The sequence below is a fragment of the Fukomys damarensis genome, unplaced genomic scaffold (genome assembly GCF_012274545.1).
Source record: "Fukomys damarensis isolate Sample0158 unplaced genomic scaffold, DMR_v1.0_HiC HiC_scaffold_4, whole genome shotgun sequence".
Classification (NCBI taxonomy): Eukaryota; Metazoa; Chordata; class Mammalia; order Rodentia; family Bathyergidae; genus Fukomys; species Fukomys damarensis.
The window spans coordinates 11,952,354-11,964,890 of NW_022900916.1; the positions used below are offsets into that span (position 1 = coordinate 11,952,354).

At 49.5% G+C, this 12,537-nt stretch overlaps 1 protein-coding gene across 1 annotated transcript in view; it reads right to left on the minus strand.

Moving 5' to 3' along the window:
• Positions 1 to 12,537, minus strand: part of Lamb1 (laminin subunit beta 1) — a 69,404-nt gene that overhangs the window by 28,156 nt on the left and 28,711 nt on the right. Inside the window, exons 13-20 of the mRNA XM_033756803.1 lie at positions 8,350 to 8,485; positions 7,047 to 7,205; positions 5,808 to 5,935; positions 5,478 to 5,601; positions 4,939 to 5,143; positions 4,286 to 4,429; positions 3,863 to 4,094; positions 291 to 454 (exon numbers count right to left, since the gene is read on the minus strand). Of these exons, the coding sequence (XP_033612694.1) occupies positions 291 to 454; positions 3,863 to 4,094; positions 4,286 to 4,429; positions 4,939 to 5,143; positions 5,478 to 5,601; positions 5,808 to 5,935; positions 7,047 to 7,205; positions 8,350 to 8,485 (1,292 nt within the window). The remainder of the gene's footprint in view (positions 1 to 290; positions 455 to 3,862; positions 4,095 to 4,285; positions 4,430 to 4,938; positions 5,144 to 5,477; positions 5,602 to 5,807; positions 5,936 to 7,046; positions 7,206 to 8,349; positions 8,486 to 12,537) is intronic.

The window sequence follows — 12,537 nt, forward strand, 5'->3', positions numbered from 1 at the left end:
TGGGTCCTTGCGCTTATGAGGCAGTCAGTGGAACCACTGAGCTAAATCCCCAGCCCTGCGTGGATTTAAATGATCCTGCAATCCTGCACTAGCTCTATCAGACAGATAAGAACCGACTACTCTCTGTGCCAGCTCCCTTACCTTTTAACTAAGGAACATACAATCTTATGTGCTGCCGAAGTGGGCAAAAAGGAATGCAAAAGTGAATTTAACCAGATCACCTTTCATCTTTTTCTCATAAATAATGAAATAAAGACAACCCTTCCCCTCTGAAAGTCTGCACAGCTTACCGATATACCCGGGCTCACAAACACAAGCAAGCTGTAGAGTGACCGGATCCTGGTAACAGCTCCCGGCAAACTGGCGCCCACTGTTGGGACCGTCAGGGCAAGGACAAGGGCGGCAGTGGTCTCCGGACCCAATGATGGGGTCGCCATAGTAACCAGCCAAGCACCTGCATCCATCACAAACGTGTGAGCCATGAGCAGGGGTCATTTGAACTCTGTTCCAAGAAACTTAGAAACTCCACTCTGCTTGGGAACATTCTCCTCCATTCCTCCTGCTGTTGCGTGGAGGACTTTCCACGGGAGGAAAATGCTTCTCCAACTTTGGCTCCAATCTAAATCCCCTGGAAAAAAAGATGACTGGGGTCCTTCCCCCAGTTTCCAATGTGACAGGTCACAGAGAACATGGGCTCACACTTGCAGGATCACCGCACGCACATGTGCAGGGCCGCAGACTCTGCGCCCAGAGGAAGCGACACAACTCCTGTGGACACCCCACTGCCACCAGTGGTTGCCAACCGGAGCGAGCGTTAGGCTCTGCTTCCCCTTTGCCTTAGGCGGCTGTCTCTGTGGGCGCGGCTTGCGGGGGTGGGCTCTGCACCCGGGAGGGAGAACATGTTAGCAAGCCCACAGCAGGCACAGGTCTGAAGCCGCGTCCTTCGATGCAGCTCTTACGAGTCACCACACTGCTGGCAGTGTTCTGCAGCTGTGTGGCCCCGAGTCCATGGGTCAGGTGGTGCCGGACTTGGAACGAGAGATGTTATTTATTAACGGCCAAAGCCAAGAGCTCTGGGACCCTCCCTTGCTAGGTTAGTGACCCGTGGGGGCGTGAGCGACAGTGCAGAGCTCACCCATCTCTAAGCTTAGTCATTGAGCCAAGATTTCGACTCAGCCTCCTGATCTTCAGCGAGGAATTCTTTTATAGGCCACATTGCTATCCTCAAGATAAATGCTGCTAGGTTACTTTAAAAAATATCTATAACGTGAGACCATGGGAGAGCTTTGGAGACATCAGTCCACCCTCATTGTTGTACGTACAGAAGTGACCATGGTGACTCGTCCACGGCTACACAGCCGAGTCCGGAACTCAGGCTTGAGGGTTTCCAATTCAGTGTTTTTCACGTTTTTGTTTTTTGTGGTACCGGGGATCGAACTCGGGTCCTTGCACTTGCGAGGCAGGCCACCGAACCGTTGAGCTAAATCCCCGGCCCATGGTTTTGTTTTTGTAGTCAGAGGTAGCATTTTTTTTTTTTAATGAGGGGAAGGATAAAGAAATAGAAGAAAGGCATTCAGAGGAAATTTATCATGCATTTAATTAGATGCAAAAATAATAAAAGATCAAGTTCCCTAGTTGCGTGCTGGGGAAATCCAGTGACACAGTAATTCTGTACAGTGTTTCTGAGCAAGTCTCTATGAGCCTTTCTAGGTAAAGTACAACCAGAAGCATTGTGATGCATATGGAGTATCCATTTCCTGCCTCCCGTCAGGAAAGATCCGAGTGTAGAGTTTCTTTTTAAATTACTGGGGCTGAAACTTTGATGATACGGAACGAGGAAGGAGCTCCAAACACTTTAACAATGTGTTATCATCCAAACCTATGGCTAAAAATCTTACCTTCTCCCACATCCTTTCCCACTTTCCTGCAAGAAATCAAAACCTTTTACAAATAAAACCCAGAGCCAGTCTCACAGGATTTTCTTCCAGACCCATGGCAGGTGGCAGGTGTCTCACTGCGGACTGGCACGGTACACAAACCCCTCTGCTCCCTACCTTTCTCCCTCCTTGTTAATCTGACTTCCTCTGTCTCTTTCTCATACCAACTCTGACGCATCATCAAAGGTAAACATGGAGCCAAAAACAAAAGGTGACACTCATGTACTAATCCCCCCCCATTCTTGTGGGGCTGTGTCCTGCTTTCTGTTTAGCCCTCACTTCTGCGGTTGTAAGTGATGACTATGATTCACAGGAGAAGTCACCAGGTCCTCTACCTTCCTGAAAACCACTCTAGCATCAAGCCAAGAGCCACGTGCTTGCTTCATGAACACCTTTCTTTTTTTGAGACAGGGTCTCACTATGTAGTTGAGACTGACCTAGAACTCACTGTGTAATCCAGGCTGGTCTCGAACTCACAGTGATCCTCCTGCCTCAGCTTCCCGAGTGCTGGGATTACAGGAGTGGGCCAGCATGCGAGGCTTCATGAGCATCTTGGTGCCTTAGGTGAACTTGGTGCCTTATTTATTCAGTTTTCACTAACAGCTTCTCTTCCATCTGATGAGCAACTCTGGTACTAAGCAAAATTTTCCAAGTGGCTTTTTGGAATAAAATCCCATGTAGAGAGGAGGGATAGATATTAATCCAGGCTGCTCGAACTCACAGTGATCCTCCTGCCTCAGCTTCCCGAGTGCTGGGATTACAGGAGTGGGCCAGCATGCGAGGCTTCATGAGCATCTTGGTGCCTTAGGTGAACTTGGTGCCTTATTTATTCAGTTTTCACTAACAGCTTCTCTTCCATCTGATGAGCAACTCTGGTACTAAGCAAAATTTTCCAAGTGGCTTTTTGGAATAAAATCCCATGTAGAGAGGAGGGATAGATATTAGGAGAGAGAATTTATGGATGTGGAAAAGTAGAGACTATTACTGGTGTGGTGGTGCATCCTTGTAATACAAGTACTCAAGGAGGCTGAGGCAGGAGTATCACACAAGCTTCAGCCTAGCCTGGGCAACTCAGTGAGACTATATCTCAAACTAAAAAAAAAAATATGGCTGGGGATGTAGCTTACTGTGAAGGCCCTCTGTGTTCAATCCCTAGTACAATAATAACTTTAAAAAAAAGAATAAATTTTTTTTTAAGTGGAGACTTTCTTCACCAAAAGCAGGTTTTACACTTGATATTAGCCAAAAGGCTGAGTAGTGATCCCAAAAGCAGGTTTTAAATCTGCATTTCCCAAGTAGTGACGAACAGGGTAAGTGAGAGTGTACTTTTTCATATGGGCTGTTTTGTTTTCATCCCTGGGCTGACACATTCTGCACCCTGTTCTTACTATCTGCCTGGTGCAGGGCTTTCCACCCATAATAATTACTGAACTAACAATTTTCTAACTGGAAACCAGCTCTACTTGTGCACATTTTATGTCTCCTGGAAACTGTAGTTCATAAAACATTTTGAAAAACAAAGCTATTTAAAATGATTAATCCCATTGGGAGCTAGTGTCTGCTTTGATCCGAATTCAGCATTAGCATTTCACAACTCTCATCAGAGGCCAAACTGTGCCCACAGAGATAAGATCTCTGTGCAGACCTGTTGTGAACTGTGGGGTGACTGCAATAGGCAGATCCACGGTGGTTTTGCTCTCGGGCACAGCACCAACAGCAGAGCAGGGTGGGGCAAGGCTGCATAAACTGCACATGCACCGCATGAATGAATGAATTCCTAGACAATACCGAGCGAGGCAGAAATAAGCGAGCCCTTTGGAGCCAACAGCGATTAATGCTGTGGTTTGTCTGCCATGTTTGTCTCAGCCAAAGACCATGTCACTCTCTTCCCTCTAGAGGGCAGTACCGCGCCCGCACTCACCTACCTCTCACAGTTGGGCCCCATGGTGTAGTCCTGGCATCTCAAGCACTCCCCTGTTGCAGGGTCGCAGTCTTCAGCATGCCCGTTGCACTGGCAGGGCTGGCAACTTGGAAAGCCCCAGTAGCCAGGTAAACATCGGTCACACTGCCGAGTGTACACCCCCGGGAAACAGTGGCACTGGCCGGTATTCGTGTCGCAGGCGGCACTGACAGAGCCTTGCAGATGGCAGTCACAAGCTGCAGAAACAGCCACCCGGAAAGCCCGTGAGAGACTCGTTACACAGGGCACGGCCCTTTTGTGAGCACCCATGTCTTCTGTCAGAGAGCTCAGGGGCTCCTGTGATCAGCTCGCGGCTGCCGCAGTGCCTCTGGAAGCTACCCCAGCTTTCCCGTCCATCTGAATGTTACAGGGCTTCTGATGCACCTACGTTTACATCCGCTGGGCCCAAAGCCAAAGGTTCCGGGCGCACACCTGTCGCAGGTTCTTCCAACCACATTCGGCCGGCACTGACACTGGCCTCCACTGGGGTCACACACGGAACTCAAGGAGCCCTGAGGGTCACACTCACAAGCTGCAGGGGAAGAGACACCGGAAGCCATGACATGAGAGCCCATCACCCTGTCTCCAGGCTGGTCCTCGGTTCCCCCAAGCCTTGCTCCTTTACTACTTTGCTTCTTCAGAATTCAAGTTCAAAACAAAATCAGCCCTGTACTGAGGGACAGAGAAGAAACAGGGAAAGACTTGGCAGGTCAAAGCAGATTTCCTAGGCAGGAGGTCTTCTCCCCTCGCCTCCTAAGCTCAAATGCACAAAACATTAAACCAAAGCCCGCTTACCTTTTGGAGCTGGCCTGACCTTTCACAAAGAAGAACATGCATCTTTCTGGACAAGCTCCAGAAGAGATGTAGTCTCTTCCCTAGTCACCTGTTATTTGCATATATTCGCTGAAATATTATTTTAAAAATATAAAGGAAGACTAGTGGAGTCACAATCTCCTTCATGCTCCCCAGCACAGATGCACAGGGCACACGCTGCCCTGCTCCTCGGGGTGCGGAGGACAGCAGAGAGTGGGAGATACCTACCCAGGCCGGCCTGGTGTATCAGGGCTGAGATGCTAAAGATGATGCCCCTGCACACGTCCGTCATTGGCGTCTTCACCACACTCCTGCTGTTCTCCAGGCACCGGTACCGCTGGAAGGTTTCCCAGGCACTGTTGGTGACCACCCCGTCTCCTGAGCCGCCCACGGTGAAGATGTCCAGGGACTTGCAATACGGCATGAGCACGAGCTGTGGAGGGACAGAAAGCACAGCCGGACCCACATCGTCAGCAAGGGAACCCCCGTACTGCTCGGCGTCTTGGACAGAGAAAAGTCACTCACGGAAGGGCGTCCCTTTCCATTCTTGAGTGTCCTGACCAGAAAAAAGCTTAGATATACTTTACACAGCTCCAGAGTATTTTGAGATATATTCTCATTTTTGCAGGGAGGCGATTTGAGTAAGTTCTGTCCAGAGGGTGCAATTTTATAAGCAGAGTAATGGGGCAAGAGAGAGGATCTCGGCGGCTGCTCTGTCTCCGTGAACGCCCCAGGGAGGCGGCCGGGCGCGCTGTGCCTGCACTCACCGAGTCGATGAGGGTGTAGGGGCTCTCCACGTCGCTGTCCGAGGAGGTGTACTGGGGCAGCTCCAGCCGCACCGTGTAGTTCAGGCCCTTCTCGAAGCACACCGGACGAGGAAGCACAACGTACCTGCCCCGTAACAGGAGAGGAGAGCAACGGCAAAGAGTCAGCCACAAAGCATCCATGAAATGAAAACCGCACGGTGCCAACCCCAAAGGAAGAGTCAGTTGCGGAGCTGGGACTCCGAAATGGTAACCCAACGACTCGCAAGACGCTGGCAGAGCGAGGATGTGCGTTAAGAGTTCTGCCGAGCTGCAGACCACTGCCCCACTGACCTGGAGCCTGGTGACAAGGACACCACCTGGTTGTCGTCATCGGGAACGGTGTTACCACATCGGCTGCTAGTTGGAATCCTCCCCGGCCGCTGCACTGTGATGACAGCTTTTTCCCAGTGGTCAGGCAGCTAGGAGGAGAAATAAGCAGGGGGACCCTCGGCATTAGCCCACAGCCTGTCTGTTTTAAATACCTTCCAAATCAACCCGGCCAGGTCCAGATGGGGAATGCAGCTGCTGTCGCTTCCCCTGCCGTTGCCCCAGGTCCAGCCTTGACCCCTCTCTTCTACTGCTGAAACGCTACCCACAGCTCTCTCTGCTACTTCCCAAAAGTCCCTTTCTGCTCACTCTGAGCAGCTCAAATGACAATCCCCGGCTCAAGGTCCCTCCAGAGCTTCCCACGGCAAGATCCAAATTCCTTTACTGACTGGCTTTTCCCAAACACCATAATCTTTTTTCTTTTCCCTTAAATTTGTACTGGTGTCTTTTAGGTATGCAGTACACTTACATTTATCATTGGGAACTTGTACCAGTACATGAGACATCTTGGTTCTTATTTTTTCCACATTTCCCTGTCCTCCCTTCAATTCCTCCACCCCTCCCTATTTACAAGGACCTTGTTTCTGTTTCCATTTTTCCCTTTTCTCATACTTTTTCCTTTCCCCAACCCCTACAACTTCCCCTACCCCCCTTTGGACCTTTTCTTCCTATTTCACATTACCAATTATTCATTTTAATCCTTATTTACACTTTCAGTTTCTCACACCCAAGTGCTGTTGTTCATCTAGCTCTATGGATTCTTAAAACAAAACAAGAACAAAACAACCCTCTTCTCTGCTCATGCTTCCTCTCCTCCTTCTGTGTCAGTTTATCCAAACTCTACCCGTGTGCTAAGGCCTGGCCCCGGTTCTTTGTGAAACATTTTGGCAGCCTCTGCCTGGCACGAACCCCTCCAACTCCTGGCAACAATTTCCTCTCTGCTGAAATCTGGTCAAGTCGCATCAGGCAGAGTAGTAACTCTCTTACCACCTCCACTCAGCTAGGTTAAATGGCCAGCGAGAAATCACTACACGGCTAAGGAATGTGATTCAAGAAACACTCACATTTTACTTTCCACCAAGGAGGTTAGCAAGTCAGAGGCTGAAGTTATCTAGTGCCCATCAGAGGTAGTTTTTCTACCAGTAACACCACCCTGATGCCCCTCACCCCAGCGGCCCACCCCCTGTAGTCCACTTCCTTTACCTGTGGCTCATAGCGAATTAGGATTTCATACTCCATGGAATATGGGATGTTGTCAATGGAAAACTCCAAATAAGCTCCCTCAGGCACTCGGACGAAGCCAGCTCCAGTCCAGGAGGGAACACGGTCCTGGATGTACTGCCGCTCCACCACACTGATGCCCTGAGGACCAGGGCAATGTGAGTTAGGCTCCACAGGGAATGGAATTCAACTGCAATTCAGGGTCACAGGCAAAGCCCAACCAAGATCCAAAACAGTGGCCATTTGATCTCTTTCTTAAGAGTCACAGATTTCCCAGATTATAAAGTGCTGGGTATATCATAAACAAGGTAACTGGTTCGTTACGTTGAGGGTTGGAGATGGGAACTCCTAGGCTAAGGACACACCTTATATGACATAACCAGAGGGATCCGCAGGGGAAAGAATGACCCTGCTCCATGAATATCCCTCGTACTGTTAGAAGCGTGTCTAGGAGAGGTGAAGTACTTCCCACGTTCTCTTCAAGGCTAGTGCAATGTCTAGGGGAGTTGTTTCTGTCTCTCTAATTGGCATTAGTCTCCGGTTCCAACTGCAGGTGAAGAAACTTAAGATGCTAAGGATGGCTCGCTCGTGATGAGCCAGTGCTCATCGGTAGTTCACAGGGCTGTCACAGAACGCCCATGGTCGGCCATCTCCAAAGACGCCACCCTGTCCTTCGGTCCCTGTATCTGTGTGCAGCTTTCCCAAACAAGAAATGAAACCTTATCATCTTCCCATGAACTGGGCTGGCTTTGTGACTTATTACGAAGGAAATATGAGGAGATGATGTTCTGGGGTTTCTAGTCCAGGCTTACAAGAGATCTGGAAGTTTTTGCTTCCTGCTTGGAAGCCGGAAGTCGGGTGAACTCTTACTACCCACCTCCACCATGCTAGGGGAGGCTCATGAGAGCTTCGTGGAAGTCACATGGGGAGAAAAGCCCAGCCAGCCTTCTGCTGTTTCAGCCACCCCAGCTCAAGTGCCACACGTACCATTTTAAGTCATTAAATTTTAGGACGATAATGAAATGAGTCCGTGTGTAAATGATGTCAGATCAACAGTAACTTTGCAGCACAGAGAGAGAGAACAGGAGTTTGCATGAGTTAGAGATTGAAGTAGGTTGAAACAGGATGGTTTTCAAGATGGCAGGTCTGCGCCTTTATCTTGTGCTCACTGACCAAAACTGCAGAAATGCCTCTTAAAAGGCCTCTTTGCCCAAGACATCTATGCCATTACTACCCACCCTGCGAAATGCCACCTCACCCGCCTGCCACATACTCCCTGACTTACGGGCCCCAAGCTGGCGCCCTCTGCTTCATACATGTAGTGGTCCAAGGTGGTGAAGTAGTACCCGGATTCCACCTCACCACACTGCCGTCCGATCAAGTGAGGCCGACAGGCGCACTGGCCGGACTCCGGGGAGCAGCTGCAGGGAAGAGGAGCCATCAGTGTGGGCACCAGATACAAATGCACGTGCGGAAGCAGTTCTTCATCCACCACACAACATTACTGTGGTCAAAATGTGTGTGCAGTGTTCTTACTTCCTTCAGAAAATAAACGTGGAAAAACATCCCTTCTGGATGAATCCCAAACTCCAAAGCCTAACATGAAACCTGCTGAGGCCTTCTCTTCTCCACCCGATCTCCCCTGCCCTCTCTTACTGTCGCTCCTCCACGCCGTATTGGGATATTCTGCAGGCATCACGGACATCCTTGTCTTGGTATCTTATGTATGTTTTGCTTTATTTCCAACTGCAACCCCCTTCGTAGGACTCAGATCCAAATCTCCAACTTCCCAAGCACACCCCCGACTTGGGCTACCCAAGAGGTGCCCCCAGCCACTGGATCCACAATGGTGCTGATCAGTCTTCTGTGTTTTCTCCCTAAGATGCATGAACTACATCACTTCCTGGCACAGTGGTCTTGGGAAGGTGCCTTGTGCGTTCCCTAAACTGCCCCTGCCCCAACCCACCCCAGGCCTCCCCAACCACCTAGAACAGCTGTCAGCTTCTCTAGGTGACACTTTCCCTTTACTTCTGTGCTTCCTCCAGCCCGGAATGCCCTCTCCCTTGCAAAGATTCACCTATTTCTTTGAAGATAAGACTTTCTAAGGACCCCTGGTGTAGCATTTCCTGGCCGCCAGACTCTTCTCCTTCATACCATCCCTCACAGAGGGAGAAAGGCAGGCACAACGCTGGTCCCTGGGTCTTCAAATCCTACTTAGCCTGCCTGGCTCAACTTCTATCCAATTCATCAAGGCTTGTTTGGTTCCCTCCTCTGCCATGGTCAAGAGGTGCTTTCAGAGGCCTCGAATGTTCCTAGATATGCCTCTATTGTTCTTAAGACATATTTGCTTTCTCCCGAGTGGTGTAATAAATTAACAAACCTCTCTACCCTGCTAGCAGATGGCCAATTCTCTGAGGGCTTGGGTGGGACCTTCTGTACCTCACCTGCCCCTGCCCCTAAGCGTAAAGCTCTGCACACTGAGTAAACACTGCCTGAACGATAAGTGCACAAAGGGTAAGCAGCACACATCAGCTTTTTAAAATAAAACAACGGAAAGAAAAAATAAAAGATCTAATGTAAATAATACATTCTTTACTCATTACTATTTTAGGTAATGAAGGCCTCTGGGTAAACTACAATATAAGGCATTTGTTTTGTTCTTAGCCTATGTTTTTATCTTTTCCTATAGTAGTATTATTATTTTATGTACTAGGTCAAACCCAAATGACATGCATCCATTTTTACACCCTTCGAAGTCAGTGGGTTAGGGATCAGCTCTGTGGTATATCCCTGGCCATGAGGCCTCGGGTTCTAGCCCCAGCTCCACCAGACAAAAAAAAAAAAAAGGTTGGAGTTGTCACTAAGCCCATTCCCAAAGTTCCTTCTTATTTTTTTCTGACCCAAAGTTGATCTGAAGTCAGGTACTGAGCTGAAATCTGAGGAAGACTTGCCATTCAGAGGCATCTTTTAAAACATCCCACATGGCTCTGTCACAGCCCAGCGGAAGTCCTCGCCCTGTTTATCATGTCGTTATCCCTCAGGAGTGGGAATTCTCAACACTCGGTAGCTATCTCCCAGGCCTGGAAGCCTGTTCCAAGGAGGACCCAGCCCTCTTCTGGCACAAGCCATCCGTGACAGCCATTTTGGGAAATTCAGCCCTCAGACATTACATCACATGGGCCAAGAAGAACCCTCCTCTCCTTCCCAGCGGATGTTTACTGAGGAAACAAACACACAGAACACGGACCACTGAAGACAGCGAGTGGATCCTCGGGGGCAGGGGGCAGGCAGCAGAGACAAACTCAGGCCATGTGAAGACACCGCCTTCCTCTGCTGACCGACTCCACACCGCGGCCACTGAGGAGAACCGATCAACATGGTGACTTAGCACCCTGACTCTGGGTCACTGTGCCTTTGTGACAGACCTCACTGCCGTCACTGACAAGAGGGCTCCAAGTCCACACGACGTACTCATTTGGCTCACAGCCCTACAGTGCTCATTCCTGCTTCTCCACCTATGGACGGGACACTGCCGCAGTCTCCCCAGCCACCCACCTTACCCATCTCGTCCCAAACTGCTCATCACCTCTCACGCTGACTTCTTAGCCTCGGCCCTGCTACTTCTGTCCAGATCTTCCATTCTTCCCATGGTGTAAGTGAGGTAGAATCTCCTTCTTACTCTATCCCAATACTCAGGCCTTATTTTGAAATATTTCTCAACAACTCAGCAGCCTCCTCCTGTTGTCAGGGCCCCTAGCATCGTACAGGACGTCACCAGCCCTGCCTGTGACTGCAGCAGTGTCCTTGGCTGGCTCCTCCAGCTCTTCTCTAAACTCTGCCAGGCTGCTGTACCACGGCACCCACAGGAGTCCCCTGTCCTCCCCAGCCTACTGCAGCCAGTCAGGGGCTCCGCCTGCCTCTGCAGCCTGCGTGGCCCATCTGAGGAAGTAAATACTGGCCCAGAAGCTCCTCGGCATCAGTAACCTCCCGTGTGGTCCTCTGTCAAGTTTCTTCTGAACCAATCCTTACACTCCCTTGTTAAGCCAATTATTTCTGGCTAAATGATACAAAGAAAGACATGGGGGGGAAATTCCCTGACCTAAAGGACTCAGAATTTAATTGGAGAGAGAAACAAAGCGACTGATCATGCAAACTCCAACAGAGCCATGAGCAAAGCACTCTGGGCACAGAGGAAGACACAGTGTGGAGAAGACCGAGGCTTCAGGAAAGAGCCGGATGGGGACTCTGACAGGGACAGTGGACAGGAATGACAGGTCAGAGCTGCTCCGTGCCCTTTTAAAAAAATCTCCTTTTCTTCCCTGCTAGCAGCCCTCCCCCGCCCCCACACACAGTGATCTTAGGAAGGTGCCTCCAATGAATCTCACCCATGAGCACACCCATGATCCCAAAACTCTAGGAGGCTGAGGCAGGAAGACTGAAGGTTTGAGCCCTGGCTGAACAACATGGTGACTTAGGGAAACCCCTTTTCCCAAAATAAAAATAAATACATAAAAAAGGGCTAGGGATATAGCTTGGTATGAAAGCCCTAGATTCAATCCCCAATGCTGGGAAAAATAAAATCACTCTCATATCCTGTCCTATACTAAGATAAACGACTATGTGTGACAGTCTTTCCTGCATTTAAGTACAAACATCACATCTATACACATCACATCTATCCACAAATTCCCCTGTAAACTACACAAACATTAAATCCCGCCGATCAGTGAGGTAGAATAATGACAATAAAACATGTGAAGTGAGGTCTGGGGAGGCAGCATATTGTCCCTGAAAGATCCTCAGCCCTGGAGTCTGTGGGTGACTTCACATGGCAAGAGGGACTTTGCAGGTATGATTATGGTGAAAGACCTCAAAGCAGGCAGATCGTCAGATTATTGGGGAGGGGGGACCTCAATCTTAATCATGCGGGTTCTTCAAAGTGGAAAAGTCAGGCACAGAAGTGGGTTTTCGAGCTGCAATACAAGAAGGGTTTGGCCCACCATGGCTGGCTCTGAAGATGGAAGAGAAGACCATGAGCCAAGAGCCACAGGCACCCTGGAGATCAGGCTTGGAGAAGCCACCAAGAAAATGAGAGGCTGAGCCCACAGCCTCCAGGCACTGGAGTCTGCCCACAACCTGAAAGGGCAGGAAATGGGTGCCCCGCCAGGCTTACGAAAGCAATGCAGCCCCACAGACGTCCTGATTTTAGTCCACTGAGACTGTCTAATCTAGAACAATGAACACATTTATGTTCTTTTACACCACTAACATTGGTCAGCAATAGAAAACTAGTATAGGTCTCCCCAGCAGGTGAAGGCCAAGATTATTTCTTTAAAACACAGATTTCTGGGCGGGGGATTTAGGTCAGTGATTCCAGTGCCTGCCTCACAAGCATAAGGGCCTGAGTTTGATCCTCAAAAAAAACAATAAATAAATAAAACACAGATTTCTCATAAAGAAATCAGCAACATTT